General features: G+C 38.3%; 2 protein-coding genes across 3 annotated transcripts; both read left to right on the forward strand.

Moving 5' to 3' along the window:
• Positions 1 to 31: 31 nt before the first annotated feature.
• On the forward strand, positions 32 to 503 carry LOC117306330 (the record flags this gene model as incomplete). Its single annotated transcript, XM_033790933.1, is given in 1 exon segment — positions 32 to 503. A coding segment is annotated over 1 exon segment (313 nt), but the record flags the coding sequence as incomplete, so codon positions are not given.
• Positions 504 to 3,697: 3,194 nt separating this feature from the next.
• LOC117306340 lies at positions 3,698 to 17,558 on the forward strand. 2 transcript variants are annotated; one of them, XM_033790942.1, is made up of 10 exons: positions 3,698 to 4,093; positions 5,539 to 5,655; positions 6,474 to 6,649; positions 8,389 to 8,783; positions 9,803 to 9,916; positions 10,909 to 10,974; positions 13,609 to 14,009; positions 15,449 to 15,497; positions 15,829 to 16,167; positions 16,621 to 17,558. In XM_033790942.1, exons 1-10 carry the CDS (start codon positions 4,034 to 4,036, stop codon positions 16,923 to 16,925), a joined length of 2,022 nt encoding a protein of 673 aa, XP_033646833.1. In that variant the 5' UTR covers positions 3,698 to 4,033; the 3' UTR covers positions 16,926 to 17,558. The 2 variants fall into 2 exon arrangements, with proteins under 2 accessions (XP_033646833.1, XP_033646834.1); XM_033790943.1 differs by lacking the exon at positions 10,909 to 10,974.
• Positions 17,559 to 22,126: the final 4,568 nt, after the last annotated feature.

Here is a 22,126-nt window from a genome sequence, read left to right on the forward strand (position 1 = left end):
AACACTCTGTCTGTACATTTTTGTTTTGTATAGATAAACCAATAACAGAAATGAATCATCAGGAAAGGTCTACACTTAACAAAGTACTTCATGAGAAACAACAGCTTCTAGCAACATCTAACAGGTTTCACTATGTCAAGATGGCCCATCTTTTTGGAGTACCCAGTGAGGAAATCCGTTTGATGGAAAATGCAGAGCATGTACTGGATTATATCTCCGAGACACGAGAGGTTGAGATTACAGTCGCAGAGTTTCTGAACAAACTTGAAGATAGTGGTCAATGCTTTGATGTCGTACGTCGACTGTGTAAACAAATTATAACTCGAGAAGGAGAGCAACACTAGGTAGTAACTCTTAAAGCTTGTAAAAAAGCAATTCTGTGGAAAGTGTTAATATCAATGCCTGGGTTGAGCTAAGAAAAGTTGACTGAAGCCTGGTTCATACTTCCTGCGAATGTAAATGCGAAGCAAATTTTGACATCACATGGCTGTTTTTGCAGCGAATGTTTTGTAGGAGTTGAGCACAAGTAAACTGATGCATATTATTTGTTGTGAAGTTGTGACATCAAAATGCGTATCGCATTCGCGGCAGTAGATGGACCACCTTTAGGGGAATGGTCTTTAGTGGATTAAAAGAGTAGTGACTCTCTTTTGAGCAGCCAATTAAGACCTTGAAAGGTTGTAGCCATGCGATGAAGGTCTCCGCATTAGACTTGGTCCTCTATAGCCTTGTCCAAGATATTTTGATGTTACAAAGGGGAAAGTGTATGCGCTATGCGTGTCATTTTCCCTTGTTAATACATCAAAGATGGCAGTCGATGATGCGTATTGCAATCCATCTATTGCAGTGTGCTGGGCCATGCCACACTTCAGTTTAAGACTATGTTACCTCTCTGATTTTCCGATAAATTCTCTTTTACCTAGTCATTGTTTTGAGTTAAATATGTTGGTAATTAAAACCAAGGATCCATGCTGGGCGGTTGTTCCACTTCTCCGGTGTTGTACTCACACTTCAGTAACTCTTCTTGGGTACTACTTGGTTTAAAGTAGGAAGTATTAAGTTTAACTTGGCTTTTGTTCATCTTAAATCTTATATTCATTTTAGAATAACTTTTAGTTGTAGTAAACATTTCTGATGGTGGTTCATGTCATTCATTTTTGCCATAGTAGTGTGCTACAGTTCCCAAAAGGTGAAAGGGCGCTAAATGATTTAATGGGTACAAATTAATTTTCATTGTCTGCTTGTAGTGTTTTGTTATCCCTTGAATTTTACCTGTTTCTAAAAAAAAAATACTTAGTGTATTCCTTGTCCATGGATCATGGGACATGACACATATAATGTGATACATTATTGGTTTTTGGTTAAGAAAATCATTCAAATCCATGAAAAGTTTTTCCATAAACAAACCAAAAAGCAAACCTTGCAATTTTAACTGTTGAGAAGGTAGTCATGATTTTCCCCCATAAGTCTAAATAGTAATTTTAAGTTTTGTTGCAGGATGTTTTGACTGCTCATGTGAACTTATTCCAGTCTGGCAAATTGATACATTACTATCACTTTGGATATAATACTTAAAGGTTTTCATATGGAAATATTTTCTCAGGACAAACTTATTGTTATCAGGCCGGCAACCGGCCAGGGGCCAATTTCGTAGAGCTGCTTAAGCAAAATATTTGCTTAAGCACGAAAATAGCTCCCTTATTTTCACATGTTACTGGCAAAAATTTCACGCCATATACATTGCTTGTGACTGATATTTAGCTGTTGTTTATTTAGCATAACAATTGAGTGGAGTCGTGACCGCTAATCTGATTTTACTAAGCAAGGATTTGTTTGCTTAAGCAAGCTTTTGTGCTTAAGCAGCTCTATGAAATTGGGCCCAGATGTCCAAAATAGAGTCCTCTAAAATAGTACAGAAGAAAAAGTGCACCCCAAAAAGTATATATAAAAAGAAATTGGTGCAAACACACATGAATAAATGCAAGAATTGACCAAATGGCTTGAATTGGGCCTTCTTTCTCAAAAAAAACTCTAACTCCCCAGCACATTGCCCTCCAAACAAAAAAGAAGTTATAATACCTAAAACTAACAATAAATTGTTTGGTATCAAGTTTGTAAAAATCATTTGTAAGTTGAAAATTTGTAGAAATCAATCCTATCGTTTCTACTTATAATTCATACTTTTAGGAATTGTATTTTGAACAAAGAACTGTTCATTTTACTCGACATGATTTTTTCTGGAAAAGTTAAAATAAGTTTTTTTTTAGATATTAGTATACAGTATGTAAATATATTTTCACTTATCATGTTGTATATCAGATTTAAAAGTAAAGGGTAGTTTTTTAACGAGAGATAGCAAGAAATATTGAGTGGTTTATTTCCAGCCCTGGGGGCTGATTTCACAATGCAGGAAGATTCATCTGAAAAGAGTTTGCATACTTTTTGTACAACACAAAACACAATGTCCAAAGATTTACACCAAACTCATACAGTTTGAAAATTATGATGGTAGAAAGCTTCCCTTAAATTATTACTTGCTGAGGTGCTGTAGTTTTGAAAAAAGATTAAAACGAGTCCCAAAAATAATATCCGTCTCAGGAGATAAATTAGCATGTAACATGTAATTTTGTGACATTGTTTAACTAATTTCTCAAAAACTTCATCACCTCAACCATGCCTCAACGAGTAGCTTTTAAGGTCAGCTTTCTACTATCATTATCTTTGTGTGAGTTTAAGTGAACATGTGGACATTGTGTTTTGTGTTACAAAAAGTACCAACATCTTTTAAGTTGACCAAGTGTTTTGTATTAGAACATCACACTTTTTCTTAGTAATTTAAGAGTTATTTGGAGTCAAGATCAATCTTGGCTCTTTGTAAAATCGAGCGCTGTTGAAGGACTTTCACTTTTAAACAGTGATAAGATTAGAAGAGTCTTCATATGTACATCACAGTGGAACACTCTTCATAGGCCAAGTAACAAACAAATACCAGTTGATCTTCAAGGGTTTGGGGTTTTTTTTTTCGAAAAGAAGGAGGATAAGGGCCTTTTTTTCTCTTTCTAAGGTGGCCGCCAAGTATTTTGATTCAAACTGGCCACCAATTATTAAGTTTGAAGTCACCACTTACTTTATGTAGTTACAAGTTCTTAAAAGAGTGGAAAGTTGAATGAGAAATACACAGAACATTTGTCTTTTTGAAAGAAATTAAAAACAAAAGTAAAAACAAAGAAAAAACCTTAGAAAGGGATAAGGGCATGAAGGGAGGGAATGATCAACTAGAGTTTTTTTTATAAAACCATGTGACATTTATCAAAGTCAGGAATTTGTAAAAAAAATTATTAAGATTATTTCCTTTAAACCCTTGTGATATGTATGTGAAACATAATTTGGGGTTAAACAAACAACCGATTTAAAACAATTAAAACACTTAGAATTGTCTCACAGCTGTTTGCGTTGAAGAGAAAAGGATTCATTATTTCGTGAAGTGTTATCATTTGCTCATTTTGACATAGTTTGTCCCTAAGCACGTCGAGTAATTTTCGAACCAAATCATTTTAAAACGTCCAAAACGATGAAAGCAGCGCTCTTGAGAAAAATAATTACATTCTTGTATGATGTAATGAAGGAATAGGGAATTTCCCACGAGTATTTGCGCAAGAATCCGCCGGCCGCCACTACACCCCACATTACACATCACACGTACGACGTCAGAAGCATACAACTTACAACACAAGGATTCAAAAGCGTGCTAAACCTCCCAAGAAACTTTATTTATTTACAAAGTAACTTTTTAATGGAACTGAAGATACATAGTGGAAACTTCTGTGGAGAAATTTGAGCCCATATATTGACAGTCAACCCAATGTTTGAGTGGTAAAGCAGTGATGTAGACATTTACTGCATGCACTGCAAAGGCGGTGGTGGTGGTCGCCATTTTGTGATTTTGTATTGAATGTTGGTGGGGTACTCGCGCATGGATTGAGCATCTTTGGATAGATATACTGCTGGAGATACATGCTAAGCACAACTGAAGATGACGTCGTATCTGTATATTGGACTGCTTCACCTTGGGGTGACCCTTGTCATGCTTGTGGTATGAGGTTGTTTTCACTAGTTTCATTAGTCATGTTATTGTTTGTCAGGCATGATATTCTTATGGGTTATGTTAGTGTTAATGGCAGCATGGCTCTCTTTAAACATCGTTCTCATAACACTTGTAATGTAAACTAATGGCAAGTGTTATGAGACCGATGTAAAAAGAGAGCCATTTTAACAGCTCAACAAGGTGGGCTAGATAATCTTCCTACTTGAGGCTGATTTCCTATTGTTTTTGCTCAGCAGAAAACAGTGAAAAGTGTAAAAAAGTACTAGTTGCGATAACGTAACCCTCCTGCCGACGGCGTAGGGTTACGTTATCGCAACTAAAAAGTCCTACACCCACTAGACTAGACCCAGTAACTGGGGCGCTGTACTCCTTTTTTCGAAATGTTGTCATTATCGGTCATACTGTACCTCTTTTTTTCGAAATTTTGTCATTATTGGTCGTACAATGACAACATTTTTAGAAAAAAACCTATTACAGCGCCCCAGTTTATACACCCACAATGTTTGATCATTGATACACCTAGCCCTGGTAGGACGTCAGTCAGTGCCACTGCAACGGAGGAGTCCAACCTGGGCTATGCTACACCCAGTAATGGAGAGCTGTACTCCTTTTTTCGAAATTTGTCATTACCGGTAGCACAATGACCAAATTTCGAAGAAGAAAAAAAGGAGTACAGCGCCCAAGTTACTGGGTCTAGCTAGGTCATTGCCGCCCCAAGTTGTATTTATTTTAACAAAATGTTTTTTTGTTTTTTTTACACGGATGGAATATCATGCCTGACTATTACATGTTCATATCATCTGTTGTGTTCTCAAAAACGCAACCAACGTTTGAAATCAAACTTTGGTTTAATGGGGTTTAAAACAACCGTTTCGAAAACCAACTAGGTATACTTTGCCTTTAGGGAGTGCGTTTTGAGCAACCCTAAGGAGCGCGCCAGCAGTCAACTGGTCCAGTTATACGCCTGCAGGCATACTCTAACTCTACCATTCCAAAAAGAATGTTCATACCTTCTGACTTTTGAGACGTTCTCTTTAAAGGATGCCATGGTTCTGAATAGGACCCAATGCTCTACAATGTACAAGATGGAGGGAATCAGAAATATCTTTAAATTGGTGGAATTATTTTGTTATCAAATCTTTTCATGCGTGTTTTTAAATAACACCATCGTAAGAACTGGACTTGGGTGTAACAAGTTTAAGTTAATTTTCAGATGAACAAAGCAAAATTTATTGGAGCGAGATTGGAAGCTATATATATTTATAATTAATGTTTTTAAGAGTTTTATCCTTTTTGTATAAATTATTTGTATTTTTATGTGAATTGCCAAATAAATAATTTAATGATAATAATAATATAAAACAAATTGTGTTAGGATTTATGTCTTTCTCTCTTTCATAAAATTTCAATAACATAATTGTTTTTACCATCAGGTACATTTAGTTGATGGTTTACCAACATGTACTGACGATGATGGAAAGCCCCAATTTTTTGACGGTACCCAGTGCAAAACATGTCCGTCATGCAGCAGTGGCTATGGTCTTTCAGAGGTAAGAAATCTGCATAAGAAGTCACACTCACAGGCAACTTGGCTTCATAAGGTTTTTAATTGTCAACAGTGACAGGACCTAATGCTTTTAGTTTGAATGCAAATTTTGTTTTGGTTTTCCTTTGCAAGGTAAAACGAATCAAATCATTTCGTGCGTGTTTTTAAATGACACCATCGTAAGAACTGGACTTGGGTGTAACAGGATAAAGATAATTTTCAGATGAACAAAGCAAAATTTATTGGAGCGGGATTGGTACTGGCAACCTCCGAATTAATATGCCGGCACTCTACCAAATGAGCTATCTAGCCCATAGACCTTTAACGAATGTATAAATGGCTCCGTGACCGGCCGTCGGTTTCACCAAACTCTTCCTAACTTAAGATTATTCTTAGGACTTAGAACGAGTCCTAACCCTGCACTGTAGCATGCAGACCTTAAGATTAATCCTAAGTTAGGAAGAGTTACTCGTTCTTACTCGAGATAGGATAAACCTAGCGTTTCGTAAAATCGGCTGCAGGGGTATTAATGTTGGGGTGCTTTGAGGCGCCCTTCATGTGTAAAAAGCTTTATATAAAAACTGGTTATTACTATTATTATCAGGCCTGTATGCTTCGTTTTCAAAAGGGCAAGGGCACCAGGGCATTTTCTTGTTGTTGGTAAAGGGTACCCTACGAGGATATTGTACATTTCTACTGGAGCATTTCAAGGGCACCAAGGCAATGATCAGAGGTAACAAAGGCAATCGCCTTTGTTGCCTCCAGGCATGCCAGGAAGTATCAGACCTGTATTGCTATTATAATTTGTGTTTTTATTGACAGATATGTGGCAAAGGTCAGGGTTTGACTGCAGTCTGTAGGGTCTGTTCAGATGGCCGCTTCTCTGATGATGATTCTATGGAGATGTGTAGATCATGTCGCATCTGCTCCAACACAATGGAGGATGCTGTACCTTGTACAGCAACAACGGACCGCAAGTGTGGCCAGTGCAAGTGTGGGTAAGTCATCGGAGTGTGGGTTCGGCTGTCGATTTCACCAAACTCACTTAGAACATAGTCCTAGGCAGTGCTAAGAGATAGCACTAATCTTAAGTTAGGACAAGTAACGCCCGTTTCAGACAGGCGGGCGCTCAAGAGTCCCGCCGAACCAAATTATTGAATTAAGGTGCATGACAAGTTTGTCGTCTGAAACAGTTAGGAGCAACTACACGCGCTAGAAGTCGAAAGATCAACTGTTGCAGTTGTTCTGAACGACTCTGGAGCGCCATTGTTTCAGATGCGATCTTGTCATGAGCCGAACCTAATGTAAATTTTATGTCAAGTATGCCTGTCTGAAACCAAAATGTATTTGGGTCGACCTAGAGTCGCTCCCAATCTATTTGGTACAGCGTGACTCTGGAGCGTCTGTCTGAACCAGGTGTTCCTCGTTCTAACTTAAGACTAGTCCTATGTCTTAGCACTGCCTAGGACTAGTCCTAAGTTAGGAAGAGTTTGGTGAAATCGTCGCTGGTCGTGGTCTGGACACTTGTGTCCTTGAGCAAGATACTATACTATTATTGCTTCTTTTCATCCAGTGATATAAATGGGCACCTGGGATGGGTAGAGTTTGAAATTTGGTATGAAAAAGCCTTTGGAGCACTATGATTGCCCAGGTTGTATACTCTCCAGGGAGCTGAGAAAGGTTATAGGAATTTTATTTGCCCAATTACCAGGGCACTATGTAAAGCGCATTGAGACAGTTATTGTGAAGTGCGCTTTATAAGAACTTGTTGTTTATTATTGATATTAATTTCCTCAAATCGTTCCCTGGGGTGATCGGTCTTGCCGCACCATTTTTCCCCAGCATGCCTTGCTCGCTCATATCCCCCGGAATTTGTTCAATAAAATGTGCCAGAATCTGGCACATTTTGATGATGCATGAGGAGTTCAACTCTCAAGTATCCATTGTACACAAAAGAACCAGACTGTTTCGCATTCCAGCCTCGGTTTGGTTGTATCGTTTTGAATTGAAGAATATCAAGATGGCCGCACTATAGAAAAATGTCTAAGTTAAGGCTTTGAGGGCTAGACAAACTGTTAAAACTTTAAATTATCACTTAATGGTAGTGTAGGTAAATAATGCAAAATCCTAACAACTGTCTCTGCATCAAACGGTAAATATGTAATGTTGTCAGCATAGCCAAAAAGTTCACTTTAATAAAATCAAGAAAAAGTAGGCTTTCACAGAATTATTTTTCATAGGATTGACCTAGTCCATGTCAAGACATCCTTCTTATCTTATCCTCCTGTATGTTTCCTAATAGTAACATTTTACTTCATGAGCAGACCAATCGGGCCAAGTTTCATGGCTCTGCTTACCGTAAGCTCAGAATCAGCACTTACGGAAGCAGTGAATTCCGCGATGACGTCAAGCATATTTTTCAGGTTAGCAGTGAATTTCAGCTTGTGCGCTTTTGCACTCCATGTTGTTAGGCATTCTCCGCTTACACAGCTAGCGCTCAGCCTACCCTGCAAGCAGAGAATGGTGATTGTAAGCGCAGAACTTGGCGGTAAGCAGAGCCATGAAATTGGGCCCAGGTCATTTTACATTTTGCTCCCTCTTGGCGCCCTCTATAGTCTTTCATTGGGTTTCTATAAATGTACATCAAGTGGGCGACCGAGTGAGTGAGTGAGTGACATCAAGATTGTCAATGTCCGTGAATGTTTGTAATATCTGTTACATTGATGTTTATCAACAGCTATTTTCGTTACAAAGAGCGAGATGATCATTGTGCAAAATGTGCCGAAGAGAACAGCAGAGATCTCTATGAAGAATGCTCGCTCCTATGTCCAAGTCCTACTCCATCTTTTCAAGAACCACCAGTCATTGATGTCACTACTGAAGAACCTATTACAACTTCGACGACATCTTTGGATCCACTGGTCATAGTTGGGATTGTTGTGCTGTTAATCTTTCTATTAGTCATCGCAGTGGTTGCTCTGGTCTTGTGTTTACCCCAAAAAAGTGTGCGCCGGTGTTTTGATTTCTGTGGGCATCGATACAAGCCTGTTCCAAATAAGAAGAACGATTGTAATAGCTGCCCAAACGAGGAAGCCAAGCTGACACCTATATGCGATCCTGAAGTTACAATAGGTAAAGGGGCAACAACTTTTATGATATTAACACGATTAATGTTGGTGGATTCTTATATAGTGTGCATATCCGTCACTCAGTGACACTCCTGGCGTTTTAACACGCAGTATTTCCTGCAAGATATATGGGACTACATTTTTAATAATAATTCTTTAACACAACACCATGTAATGGTTTACAAGGTGTTGCAGCGCAATATGCTGCCAATCAATCCAGGATCACCGGGGGGAACTCCTTCTCTTTACAATAAGAGCACTGGGTTCTTGAATGTGCGCTATACACAACACACAGGACCAGCGGCTTTCATCCCATCCCATTTAGTGTCTTGCTGAAGGCCACAGGTGTCACAACTGGGACTCGAACCCACACTTTGCTGATCAGAAATACCAGAGTTTGAATCCGGTTCTCTTGATCGCTAGGCCATGACATGCCACATGATGGTGGTAATACTATTTGTACATGTATAAGAAAAACTGAGAAAGAAATGAAAACAACATAGTATGAATTGGTCATGCAAAACCTTAAAGGAACACGTTGCCTTGGATCGGACGAGTTGGTCTATTAAAAGCGTTTGAAACCGTTTGTTATGAAATGCATATGGTTAGAAAGATGTTTTAAAAGTAGAATATAATGATCCACACAAGTATCATTCAAAATTGCACGGTTTCCTTTTACGTCGCGAACTGACACTGTCGGCCATTTATGGGAGTCAAAAACTTGACTCCCATAAACGCCGACCTTGTTAGTCGACGAGGTAAAAAGAAAACCACGCAATTTCGAGGCATATTTGTGTAGATCATTGTATTCTACTTTTACAATATCTTTCTAACCACATACATTTTACAACAAACGGTTACAGAACGATTTTCAGAGACCAACTCGACCAATCCAAGGCAACGTGTTCCTTTAACTTTTCCATCGAAAGTCGGTGAAAAGTCTTTCCCTATAGTCATTTTACGTCCGTATGAACCCATTTTTTTTTTGTATTCTCAATTTTTTTTCCCTTAATATTGTTTCAGAGATAAATCCACCAGAAGATGAAGTGAATGATTCTAATGGCACCTCAACGGAGGAAGAATCTGACAACACTGACACACCTCCAGGGGATAAACCTTGTGAAGTTACAATAACAGGTAATAAAAGGTCACTTGATACTTGTTACTTGATGGATTAATCCCTTTACAGCTGGTGACAGCTAAACTTGGAAAGTAAGGAAGCTTGAGCGTTGGTAATGGAAAACCCTTATTTTGCCATGTCAAGTCTTTGCAAAGTCATTTTTTTATTTATTTAAGTTGGGGTTGATCAAAGAAAAATTTATTTGAGTGGGATATGAACCAACAACCTCCGGCACTCTACCAACCAACAAGCTATCTAGTCTTTTGTTGGTGATCTCCCTATTTTGTCAACATTTCTTTGTTCAGGGGTGTGAGTCGGAAGCCATGCAACTTTAACTGTGGAATTGTTCATTGCAACCTGGAAAGTATCAGCCAGGGTATCCTCTTAAGAGGATGTGACTTTTTATTTTAAATATAAAGTGATAAACCATAAGCAAAATTGACTGGGTAAGTTTGAACAATACAAAGTTTGCAGAGTGTGGTATTCGAACCAACAACCTCCGAAATAAAGAACACACCCGAAAAAAAGTTATTGACAAAATAGGGACATCGCCAACATAGGGCTAGATAGCTCAGTGGTCTATCACTTAAAGCCAGTTGACACTTTTGGTAAACAGTATTGCCCAAGGCCCACACTTCGTGTATCACAACTTATATATAAAATACCAAACCTGTCATAATTTAGGCTCAATCGGTCATCAGGAGTCGGGAGAAAATAACGGAGAAAACCCACCCTTGTTTCCGCACGTTTCGCTGTGTCATGACATGTGTTTACTATAAATCCGTAATTCTCGATGCCGAGAATTGATAATTGTTTTAATGTTTTCTCAAAAAGTAAAGCATTTCATGGAATAATATTTTAAGGAGAAGTCTTTTACCATTACCTTCTGTTATTTGTAAATCTGCGAGTTTTTTTTTTCTGTTCCGAATGTGTATAATGGCTTTAACACTGTTTTGTGTAAGTCATCGGTATTTCAAGAGTTTTGTTCTTTGTTATGTTTCAACAAAAGATCAACTTGAATATGAGGTACATGAGGAACCTCCGCAGAATGGATCTGGCAGCACTAACACAACAGGTAAAATGGCCACACAAACTTTTCAAAAAGAGTTTGGACTAGTCCTAACAGTTGCAGGTGATGTTAACAAACTTAAAGGCAGCGGACACTAATGGTAATTACACAAAATAATTATTTTCAAAGAACATTTCTTGATTACGAGTAATGAGGAGGTTGGTAGTATAAAACATTGTGAGAAACAGCTCCCTCTGAAGTGACCCAGTTTTTCGAGAAAGAAGTAGTTCCCACGAATTTGATTTTGAGACCTCAGTTTTAGAAAATGAGGTCGCGAAATCAAGTATCTGAAAGCACACAACTTCGTGTGACCATGGTGTGACAAGTGTGTTTTTTCTTTCATTAATATCTCACAACTTCAATGACCGCTTGCGCTCAAATTTTCACAGGTTTGTTATTTTATGCATACATTGAGATACACCAACTGTGAAGACTAGTCTTTGACAATTACCAATAGTGTCCATGGTCTTTAAAACAAGTAACTCGTCCTAACTCAAGTTAAGAAAAGTCTTAACTCTTTGTGAAATCCATCCTGAGCTCTGTACGTTTGCATTTTTTTCATTATTTTGCATGTATGTAGAGCTAGCACTGGACATGAGTCACATTTTATCTCACGACCATGCACAGCCCCTTGCTTTGGAATGGTTCATGTGATTGATACTTGCAGGTTCTAAAATTTGAACGAGAGCATTTTTTTCCATGAAGCTAATTAAATAAAGCACAAAGAGGCATTGGAAGCACATACAATGACATACTCAAGACGTCGTGCAACCCGCTTCAGCGTTTCATTGTCTGAACATGCGCTCTCTTTGCAAGCCGCAAGAACTCGCTGCTTGGACAGAAGCTTTATCCACACTGCCGTCCCCCTATGGAACAGTCTTCCTGTCTCTGTTGTTGGCAACATTACTGAGGAAGGGATTCAGTCATTTAAATGCAGTGTGCATGGACACCTCCTTCTTACATAATTCAGTGTTTCCTTGATACCATATATCTTTGTTTTTCTGTTATTCTTTTCTGGTAAATCTGAGCTGCAGTGAACCATTTGATTAGCCCATCAGAGTTCTTCTTTTAAGATCCTTCAGTCTGATTTAAATTTCATTCTGTTCATTGACCATGTCAATGTCTGTTGGGCTATTGTTCACATTTGCTCCTTATATAAAATAATTTTTTTATTTTATTATATCGGTGATAGCTCTAACTGTCCAAGTAATTTTTATTTTTTTATTTTTTTATATCAGGAGCAAATGTTAACAATAGCCCAACAGACATTGACACTGTCAATGAACAGAATGAAATTTAAATCAGACTGAAGGATATTAAAGGAAAAACTCTGATGGGCTAATCAAATGGTTCACTGCAGCTCAGATTTACCAGAAAAGAATAACAGAAAAACAAAGATATATGGTTTCAAGGAAACACTGAATTATGTAAGAAGGAGGTGTCCATGCACACTGCATTTAAGAGACTGAATCCCTTCCTCAGTAATTGGAGATGCATATCGTGGGAGGATCAAATTACTTTGAGGGGAAGTAGAGGCCATCGTGTTAAATGATACACTCTACACCATAGATCTTTATTTTCAATATGATGATCTATTCAGTGTATTTTAGCAACGGTTAGACTTCTAAGATAGCTAGGATTCAATCACTGAAAAACCCCAATTCTGGAAAAGCGAGGAAAAGTATTTGAATTTCACATTTTTAGAATCTGTTGGAATATATGTATTTGTTTATTTTATAAAACAACATTAAAAAGAATGTGCAATATGGCAACCGATACTGAATTGCACTGGTACAATACAATTTCTTTAAACGTAGCTTAAAGACAATGGAAACTATTGGTAATTGTCAAAGACCAGTCTTCTCACTTGCTGTATCTCAACATATGCATAAAATAACAAACCTGTGAAAATTTGAGCTCAATCGGTCATCGAAGTTGCGAGATAATGAAAGAAAAAACAACCTTGTCACACGAGGTTGTACGCTTTCAAATGCTTGATTTTGAGACCTCAAATTCTAAATCTGAGGGCTCAAAATCAAATTCGTGGAAAATTACTTCTTTCCCGAAAACTTTACTTCAGAGGAAGCCGTTTCTCACAATGTTTTATACTATAGTATCAACAGCTCCCCATTACTCGTTAACAAGTAAGGTTTTATGCTAATATATTATTTTCGCAATTATCAATAGTGTCCACTGCCTTTAAAGGTTAAATAACAATTATAATAGTCGGTTTTTATATAGTGCTTTTTACACCTAAAGGGTACCTCAAAGAGCTTTAACATTATTACCCCTGGTCATTGGGCTTTAAATCATTCCTTAAACCCTCTCAGCTCCCTGGGGAGAAACAGCCCATGCTGCCAAATATATAACGCACTAAGCTAATCAATCACAAGAACCATCTCTGCCCTCGCAGGTACCCATTCACCCCTGGGTGGTGAGAAGCTTATGGTTAAGTGTCTTGCCCAAGGACACAAGTGTCACTACGACCGGGATTCGAACCCACACTCTGCTGAACAGGAACACCAGAGCTTGAGTTTGGTACTTTATCTGTTCAACTTACAATCAACCAACACAATACCAAAACTCCAAACTCACTTCTGAAACCATTGTTAATCATTGTTAATTTTGATTTTGTTATAGAAAACCCTCCAATAAGATGTCATGGGGAGGTTGAAATTGACCCCTCAAAAGTGGACGTCGCGCGACAGGGAGCCACACCCTTTGTGGACCAGGAAGGGGAGTTATTACCAACCCAAGAGAGCCAAGAAGGTCTTGCAACTGCGTCAGGCAGTATAGACTCTAGTGAAGGTCATGGAAACTCTGAGGGAGACTCCAACAGTCATGTTGACTCCCACTCACAGGGATCAAGACAGGAAGGGGAGTTATTACCAACCCAAGAGAGCCAAGAAGGTCTTGCAACTGCGTCAGGCAGTATAGACTCTAGTGAAGGTCATGGAAACTCTGAGGGAGACTCCAACAGTCATGTTGACTCCCACTCACAGGGATCAAGACATTCTGACCCTCAGATAGCTGAATTTCAGGTAAAATCATGTTTTGTCTTTTCCACATCCTACAGCCTCACGCCATGTGTGGTCGATTTCGCTAGGCCGGCCAAGATGTTGGGCCCCGGATGATCAAGGGCGGCCTCTAGGTCTCTTCCAGCCAGTAGCCAGTGCTAGGCCTCCCCTAGATCGATGGCGATGCCTAGAGCTTTTTTAGCTGGGATGTTGTCAGCCAGGGGAGCAACATGACCGAAGAAGGCGGAGCGGCGGCGTTGAATTAGTTGGTTGATGGGGGGCAGACATGTTCTTTGGGCGACCTCATCAGTGTTGACGAAGTGGAATCACTGGAGGCCGAGAATCGATCGTTGACACTTCATGTAGAACAATTCTAGTCGATTGAGGTGGTATTTGAGGAGGGTCCATGTTTCTGAGCCATACAGCAAGACAGGAATGACGCAAGTCCTGTATATGTTGTACCACCTGAATTGACCATGCAAGCAGTCTTGAGGCTTGAGGAGGGGGGCTGGCAAATGTTGGCAAAACAAGGAAATAAAGCCACATGTGTGTACAATTTTCTTAATCAACCCTTTAGCCTAGGAGTTTCCATCTTCTCATGATTTCTCTTTTCAAAAACAATGGTGGCTCAAATGTAAGTTTTCCTTGTGTGAGTATGCCATGAGTAAGATAAGATTTGAAGCTCAGCATGATAAAGACATGTAGCGCCTTATGCCAGGCTTCAAGGCGCTTGACACGAAATAGAAACAATATTTTAAAAAGCAACACTAAATTTAGAAACGGCAGTTAAAAAACCACAAGAAAGATAATCAAAACTAAACAAAACCACAAGGAGCAACCATACGAAACAACTCTTGCAGGGAAAAGTGTTGGTTTTTATAGTATTGTTTTTCTGAAATATATGTGATTTGAGGCATTGCATGGTGAGGTATCAATGTATTTGGTTTGCGGTAAAGTTTGTTCTTTAGAGAACTGTCTTGCTATATATATAAATTCTACTACAGTGGAGTAGATTTTTCGGATTTTTCAGGAGAATTTTCAGTTCTGAAAAGAAAGAAAGGCCCCAACCTCAAGGTTTAAAAAAAATAAAACACTTCTGTCGTTGATGACGCACGTCAAAATGACAATGCTTTGACGTTGTGTTTGGGAGTTTGCTTTGTTGTACCTCCATGCTGCAACAAAGCTGCTATACAAATTGGAGCTCCCAAATATGATGTAACTGAGCTTTTCGCGAATCTTTCAGAAAAGCACTGGATAAGGGTAGATGAAATTATTGTTTTTTTAAATACAATTAAAATATTGTTATAGTCAATGACTCGATTTCCTTATTGTTTGAAAACAGTTCAAAAATAAATATTCAGCAAAGTTCACGACTTGTTCATTTTTCGTTCAAGCAGTTCTTTAGAAATACTTGTATGATGAGTAGGCTTTGCACTTATTTATATTACAAATTATTTTCGCAGGATGCTGAATTTGACAGTAAACTCAAACAGGCTCTCGTTGCGGCTAAAGGTATGTGTGTTATTATTATTTTTTAGGGAGGTTTAGCTGCACGTTACCCGAGCGTGAATGTGAACGTCAGAGATTTTACCAATCTCGTACGTTAAAATTTTATTTCTCACGTCAGTTACGTACGTGCAGACGTCATAAGTGAGCATGAAATAAGCCCAAAGTGGTGGCGTCAACTAGAAACAACACAATTTTGCTCGCATAACGTTTAGCTAAACCTCCCTATTCAATGTAACAATGTCTTGACAATCACTTGGTTTTCATGTAGAGTTACATTTTCAATATTACAGTCTCTATGAACAAACTTGTATTTTTTTGCTTCCTTATGCTGCAGCTACCTATGTGGATTCCATGCACTGGAAAGTAATGGCCTTTCTGAACAGCATGTTGGATGAAAAACCGGAGCATATGAAGACTTCTGACAAGTTTCACTACGGGAAGTTGGCTGAGCTTTTTCGCTTCAGCGATGACGAAATACGTCAAATGAAAAATGCTGAGGATGTTTTGATTTGGGTTGCTGCTACAAGAGAGAAACCGTTCACTGTTGCAGATCTTCTTGACAGGCTTGCACAAAGCGGAAAGTGCTATGATGTTGTAAGGAAGCTTGTGAACCAAATTGTCCCAGATTTTGAATTTGACGGAAATCTTGAACAGGCTCGTTTTGCGACTGAAGGTATGTTCATGTTGTTGTTATATTTTCTGGTTGTAAACAATGGCTTGATAATACTTAGTTTTAATTAGGTGTTATTAAACTTTAATATTAATGTGTAACATTATGTATAAACAAGCTCAACTTGTTGAGATGTAGAACAAAGAGAGATGTAGAACAAACAGACAATTCAACAAAGAGCCATTCCAACAGCTTTATTTCACGTACTGCATCTCTTTGGAACTCCTTGCATAGTGGATGTTTTCCCCCATCCTACAATCAAAACTGTTTTAAGGGGAATACCAATTCCTGCCTCCAGCTCTCCTGAGTTATTTTCATGTTTAATCATTTTCTTCTTGTTGACCCTTACCTAGAGTGGCTTTTACTTTTTAGCCTTGTTTTGGGCGAACTTGCATAAAAAAAAGAATATAAAAAAAAATGTATTTATTTGCTTTCTGAATTATCCTGATGCTGTAGATATCGAGTTGGCGTCCATGCACCGAGATGATATAGACTTGCTGAACCATAAGTTGCATGAAAGACCTGAGATTGTGGATAATTCTAAGAGGTTTCACTATGGCAAGATGGCTGAGCTTTTTGGCTTCAGGGGTGATGAAATACGTCACATGACAACTGCTGAGGATGTTTTTGATAAAGTTGCTGCTACAAGAAAGGCACAATTCACCGTTGCAGATCTTCTTGACAAGCTTGCACAAAGCGGAAAATGCTATGATGTTGTTAGGGAGCTTGTGGACCAAATTCTTAAAAGGCAATTAGAATAAAACTAAATTATACTTGATGGGTTTATAGTTTTTGTGTTATAAAGCAGTTCTGGTACAATTTGATTGAATCCATGTCCATCCTTTGAAAATGTATTCACTTTGTACATTAAAAATGTATTCACTTTGTACGTTTTCTTATGTGACCATTGCTTAAAAAACCTTTCACTCTTTAAAGGGTCTGTAAAACTTTTTAATGACTCTGAAAATGAAAGTCAACCAAAACTGTTGTGGTATGAGGTACATTAGCGTTGAGTGGTTTAATGCATTTTGAGAAACATTTCACTTCGAAGACGGTTACAGAAAAAATGTATGACCTTTTATCCAACAAAATAAGTGTTTATTCCGATCAGGGATTGGACATATTCAAAAACGCGACCAAATTTTTATGGGTTAATTTTATTGTATGTATCTACATTTATATATGATTGACAAATGTGTTGGGTTTCGAAAACCAAACGTATACAGGCTGGGTTCAGTTTCACAAAGATGGTCCTACCTTGGGACTAGTACTATGAGTAACTAAAAACCTAAGGCTTGTCCTAATTTAGGACGAGTAACTCGAGGTAAGACTAGTCTTAACTCTTTGTTAATATCCACCCAAACATAATGCATGTTTTAATAGGAACATGAGCTGTACCTATTATGTCCCAAAGTGGGTACATAACATGGAAAGTGTTAACATGTAAATCTGAATAAATGCCAAAAGGCATCTCTCATGGTTTCCCAATTTGCTATTAAAGACAAAAGTTTTTTAATTGTTCATGTTGCTCACTTTCATTCATATTACAAAGTTAAAGTGTAAAGTTAGTTTCATGCTCCTTCGCTTCGCTCATAAGACACAAGTTTATGATGCTGATAAATGTATTGCTAATGGGGTAGCATGGGAGAGGGCCGTCGTTAGGCTGCTCTGTATGTAAACCGCCTAAATGGGCCACACCTTGTGAACCGGTCGCCCAAGCGAACCAAACTTAAATTCGATGCGACTCTTTGAATTACTTCTACATGTTTACAAAAGAGTCAAAAAAGCGTGGGCTTTTCAGAACAGCTCTTTGGAAAATGCTATCGTGTAATTATTTTATAAACTTTAATTGACTCCGTTCTTAGTTTAAGTCTGGATAACGCTCTGAAATGTTTAAAGTAATTCCTTTTTTGTATAAAACGTGACATACTTAGTTGGTATATAATTTTTGCTTGCTTTTTACAATACTTTAGGATTTTAATGCTTTTAACTGTAGTCTTTCATTGTAGGCTTTACCTAAATGTTTTACAGCGCCCTTTTAATCATGTCAATTTGTGAGGAAATTTAAAGGCAGTGGACACTATTGGTAATTACCCAAAATAATTATTAGCACAAAAACTTACTTGGTAACGAGTAATGGGGAAAGGTTGATATTATAAAACATTGTGAGAAACGGCTCCCTCTGAAGTAACGTAGTTTACGAGAAAGAAGTAATTTTCTCTAAATCAAGCATCTGAAAGTACGCAAATTCAGGTGACAAGGGTGTTTTTTCTTCCATTATTATCTTGCAACTTCCAATGGAGCTCAGATTTTCACAGGTTTGTTATTTTATGCATATGTTGAGATGCACTAAGTGGGAAGACTGGTCTTTGACAATTACTAATAGTGTCCACTGTCTTTTACAATGTTGTAATCAAAATGTCAGCCTTTTTTAAATTTTAGTTAGAGGAGGGAATCGCTCAATGGAACAAAAGAACATTGTAAATAATTTTCTTTTAAAAGTTTTTCTTCTTGCAGCTGGATTATGTTGCAATCAATCAGTAGGGTATTTTAATTTTGGTTGTATCCATGTATACTCGGTACTTTCCCCTTACACTGATGTGTGTAAGCACTGTATACTCGTACTTTCCCCTTACACCGATGTGTGTTAGCACTGTATACTCAGTACTTTCCCCTTACACCAATGTGTGTAAGCACTGTATACTCAGTACTTTCCCCTTACACCGATGTGTGTTAGCACTGTATACTCAGTACTTTCCCCTTACACCGATGTGTGTAAGCACTGTATACTCAGTACTTTCCCCTTACACCGATGTGTGTTAGCACTGTATACTCGTACTTTCCCCTTACACCGATGTGTGTTAGCACTGTATACTCGGTACTTTCCCCTTACACCGATGTGTGTTAGCACTGTATACTCAGTACTTTCCCCTTACACCGATGTGTGTTAGCACTGTATACTCGTACTTTCCTTCTTACACCGATGTGTGTTAGCACTGTATACTCAGTACTTTCCCCTTACACCAATGTGTGTTAACACTGTATACTTAGTACTTTCCCCTTACACCGATGTGTGTTAGCACTGTATACTCAGTACTTTCCCCTTACACCAATGTGTGTAAGCACTGTATACTCAGTGCTTTCCCCTTACACCGATGTGTGTTAGCACTGTATACTCGTACTTTCCCCTTACACCGATGTGTGTTAACACTGTATACTTAGTACTTTCCCCTTACACCGATGTGTGTTAGCACTGTATACTCAGTACTTTCCCCTTACACCGATGTGTGTTAGCACTGTATACTCAGTACTTTCCCCTTACACCGATGTGTGTTAGCACTGTATACTCGTACTTTCCCCTTACACCGATGTGTGTTAGCACTGTATACTCAGTACTTTCCCCTTACACCTATGTGTGTAAGCACTGTATACTCAGTACTTTCCCCTTACACCGATGTGTGTTAGCACTGTATACTCAGTACTTTCCCCTTACACCGATGTGTGTTAGCACTGTATACTCAGTACTTTCCCCTTACACCGATGTGTGTTAGCACTGTGTACTCGGTACTTTCCCCTTACACCGATGTGTGTTAACACTGTATACTTAGTACTTTCCCCTTACACCGATGTGTGTTAGCACTGTATACTCAGTACTTTCCTGAGCTCTGTGAAAACAAATCACAGGCATATTACTCGGGTTAGGATTCGAACCCACGACCTTTGCAATTCTAGAGCAGTAGGGTATTGTTTGCTTTGTCATGTTGTACTTGATTTGTACTTGATTTGGTGCTCGGGTGGCTTGCCCGTGTGAGTTAGGTCAATGGGTATTAGATGGACACAGTGCTGACAGTGTGAAAGTGTTTGAATTAGAAATGTACAAGTCACAGTTAATTTCAACAAAATTAAAGGGACTCGTTGCCTTGGATCGGTCGAGTTGGTCTGTGAAAAGTGTTTGAAAACTGTAAAATGCATAAGGTTGGAAAGATGTTTTAAAAGTAGAGTGTAATTATCCACGCAAACATGACTCGAAATTGCGTGTTTTTTGCGAACTAACACCGTGGGCCATTGTGCAAATGGCTTGCCGTGTTAGTTCACGACGAGGCAATTTCGTGGCATTTTTGTGTGAATAATCATTTTTGAACATCTTTCAAACCATATGCATTTTATAACAAACGGTATTTAAACGCTTTTCATAGAACAACTCGCCCGAACCAAGGCAACGGGTCCCGTTTAATTTCATCATGCTTAAACTTTATTTGATTTTGATATCCATTAATGTTCTCATAAGTTCATACATACTGGAAGTCAATCATTCTCTTACACTTAAAGGCACTAGAAACTATTGGTAATTACTCAAAATAATTGTTAGCATAAAAACTTACTTGGTAACGAGCAATGGAGAGCTGTTGATAGAAACCGCTCCCTCTGAAGTAAGGTATTTTTTGAGAAAGAAGTAGTTTCTCAGTAAAATATTTGAATTGATTTCGAGACCTCAACCTCACGCGTGAGGTCTCGAAATCAAGCATATGAAAGCACACAACTTCGTGTGACAAGGGTGCTTTTTCTTCCACTCGCAACTTCGACGACCAATATTGAGTGCACATTTTCACAGGTTTGTTATTTGTGTGCATAATGTTGAGATACACCAAAAAAAAACTAGAAGACTGGTCTTTGACAACCAAAGGTGTGTCCCATTACGAACCAACTTTAACATTTCATTTTGAATGTATATTTTTAACGTCTATTAAATTATGTGTTCTTGCATATACTGTTCTTACAAAATATAATTGTTTTCGGTCATCGCGACATTTCACAAGGGATTATGCACTCTGTGAATTGCACGTTGGAATTATACTTACACTTTATGCAAACATGAATTTCTATAAGTTGTACAAATCAAATCAAGTCTGACTAATATTCTGATTGCAATGTATATTTTTGTATTTTGAGCTGATATTAAACCATTTGTCTATCTTGCACCAAGTGCCCAACAAAGAAGGTAGCTTTGTGACACTAATTTACACCCGAAGTACCCATGTACCACAGATATTACATCTAAATACAAACATCAGAGCATGCGCCTTTTCATCGAGATCAAAGTGCTGAAAAGAGCAAAACCAATAGAACTAAACCATATATTACATCTGATACAAATAAGTTTCATCAGTGTTTGTTTGAGCAATAGCAAAGAGTTGCAATTTCTGATGCGTACTGGGAAGTTGTTCCATATTCGGGGAACAACAATCGGCAAGTGTGTACAAACAAACAAAAGAAAAGGGGAAATTGAGTAGAGTAATTGCAGTATATGAGTCACAGTACCAATCAATAATAGGGTTTCTTAAAGGCAGTGGACACTATTGTTAATTACTTCAAAATAATTGTCATCATAAAACCTTTCTTGATTACGAGTAATAGGGAGAGGTTGATAGTATAAAACATTGTGAGAAACGGCTCCCTCTGAGTGACGTAGTTTTCGAGCAAGAAGTAATTTTCCACGAGTTTGAATTCGAGACCTCAGATTTAGAATTTGAGGTCTCGAAACCAAGCACCTGAAAGCACACAAAAGACTATATTAGTCTTTGACAATTACCAGCAGTGTCCAATTAAACGTGTAACAAGGTAGCCTATATACTCAGAGGTCACAACTGGGTAGAACTGACCTACGCATAGTTTCCTTTGGGTTATAAAACTTAGCAGTTTATTGTGATTTTTCACTTATTTCTGGAACCATGGTTCGATCGATTTGGGTATGGTGGTGCGATCGTCAACACCACGTGACCAGGGGTGCTATAAATGCCCAGTTTTGGTTCTGCCAATAAAAATAAAAATTCTGAACAAATCTAAATTTACCCAGGGTGGCCTCATGAGCCTTGTGTGAGAGAGTCGGGCAGTGATGCGTGACCGTATTGTCCACTGCAACAAAAAGTGATCCCTTTTACGAGAAAAAGGCTATAATGGGGGA

This window comes from Asterias rubens, unplaced genomic scaffold (assembly GCF_902459465.1).
Source record: "Asterias rubens unplaced genomic scaffold, eAstRub1.3, whole genome shotgun sequence".
NCBI classification, from domain to species: Eukaryota; Metazoa; Echinodermata; class Asteroidea; order Forcipulatida; family Asteriidae; genus Asterias; species Asterias rubens.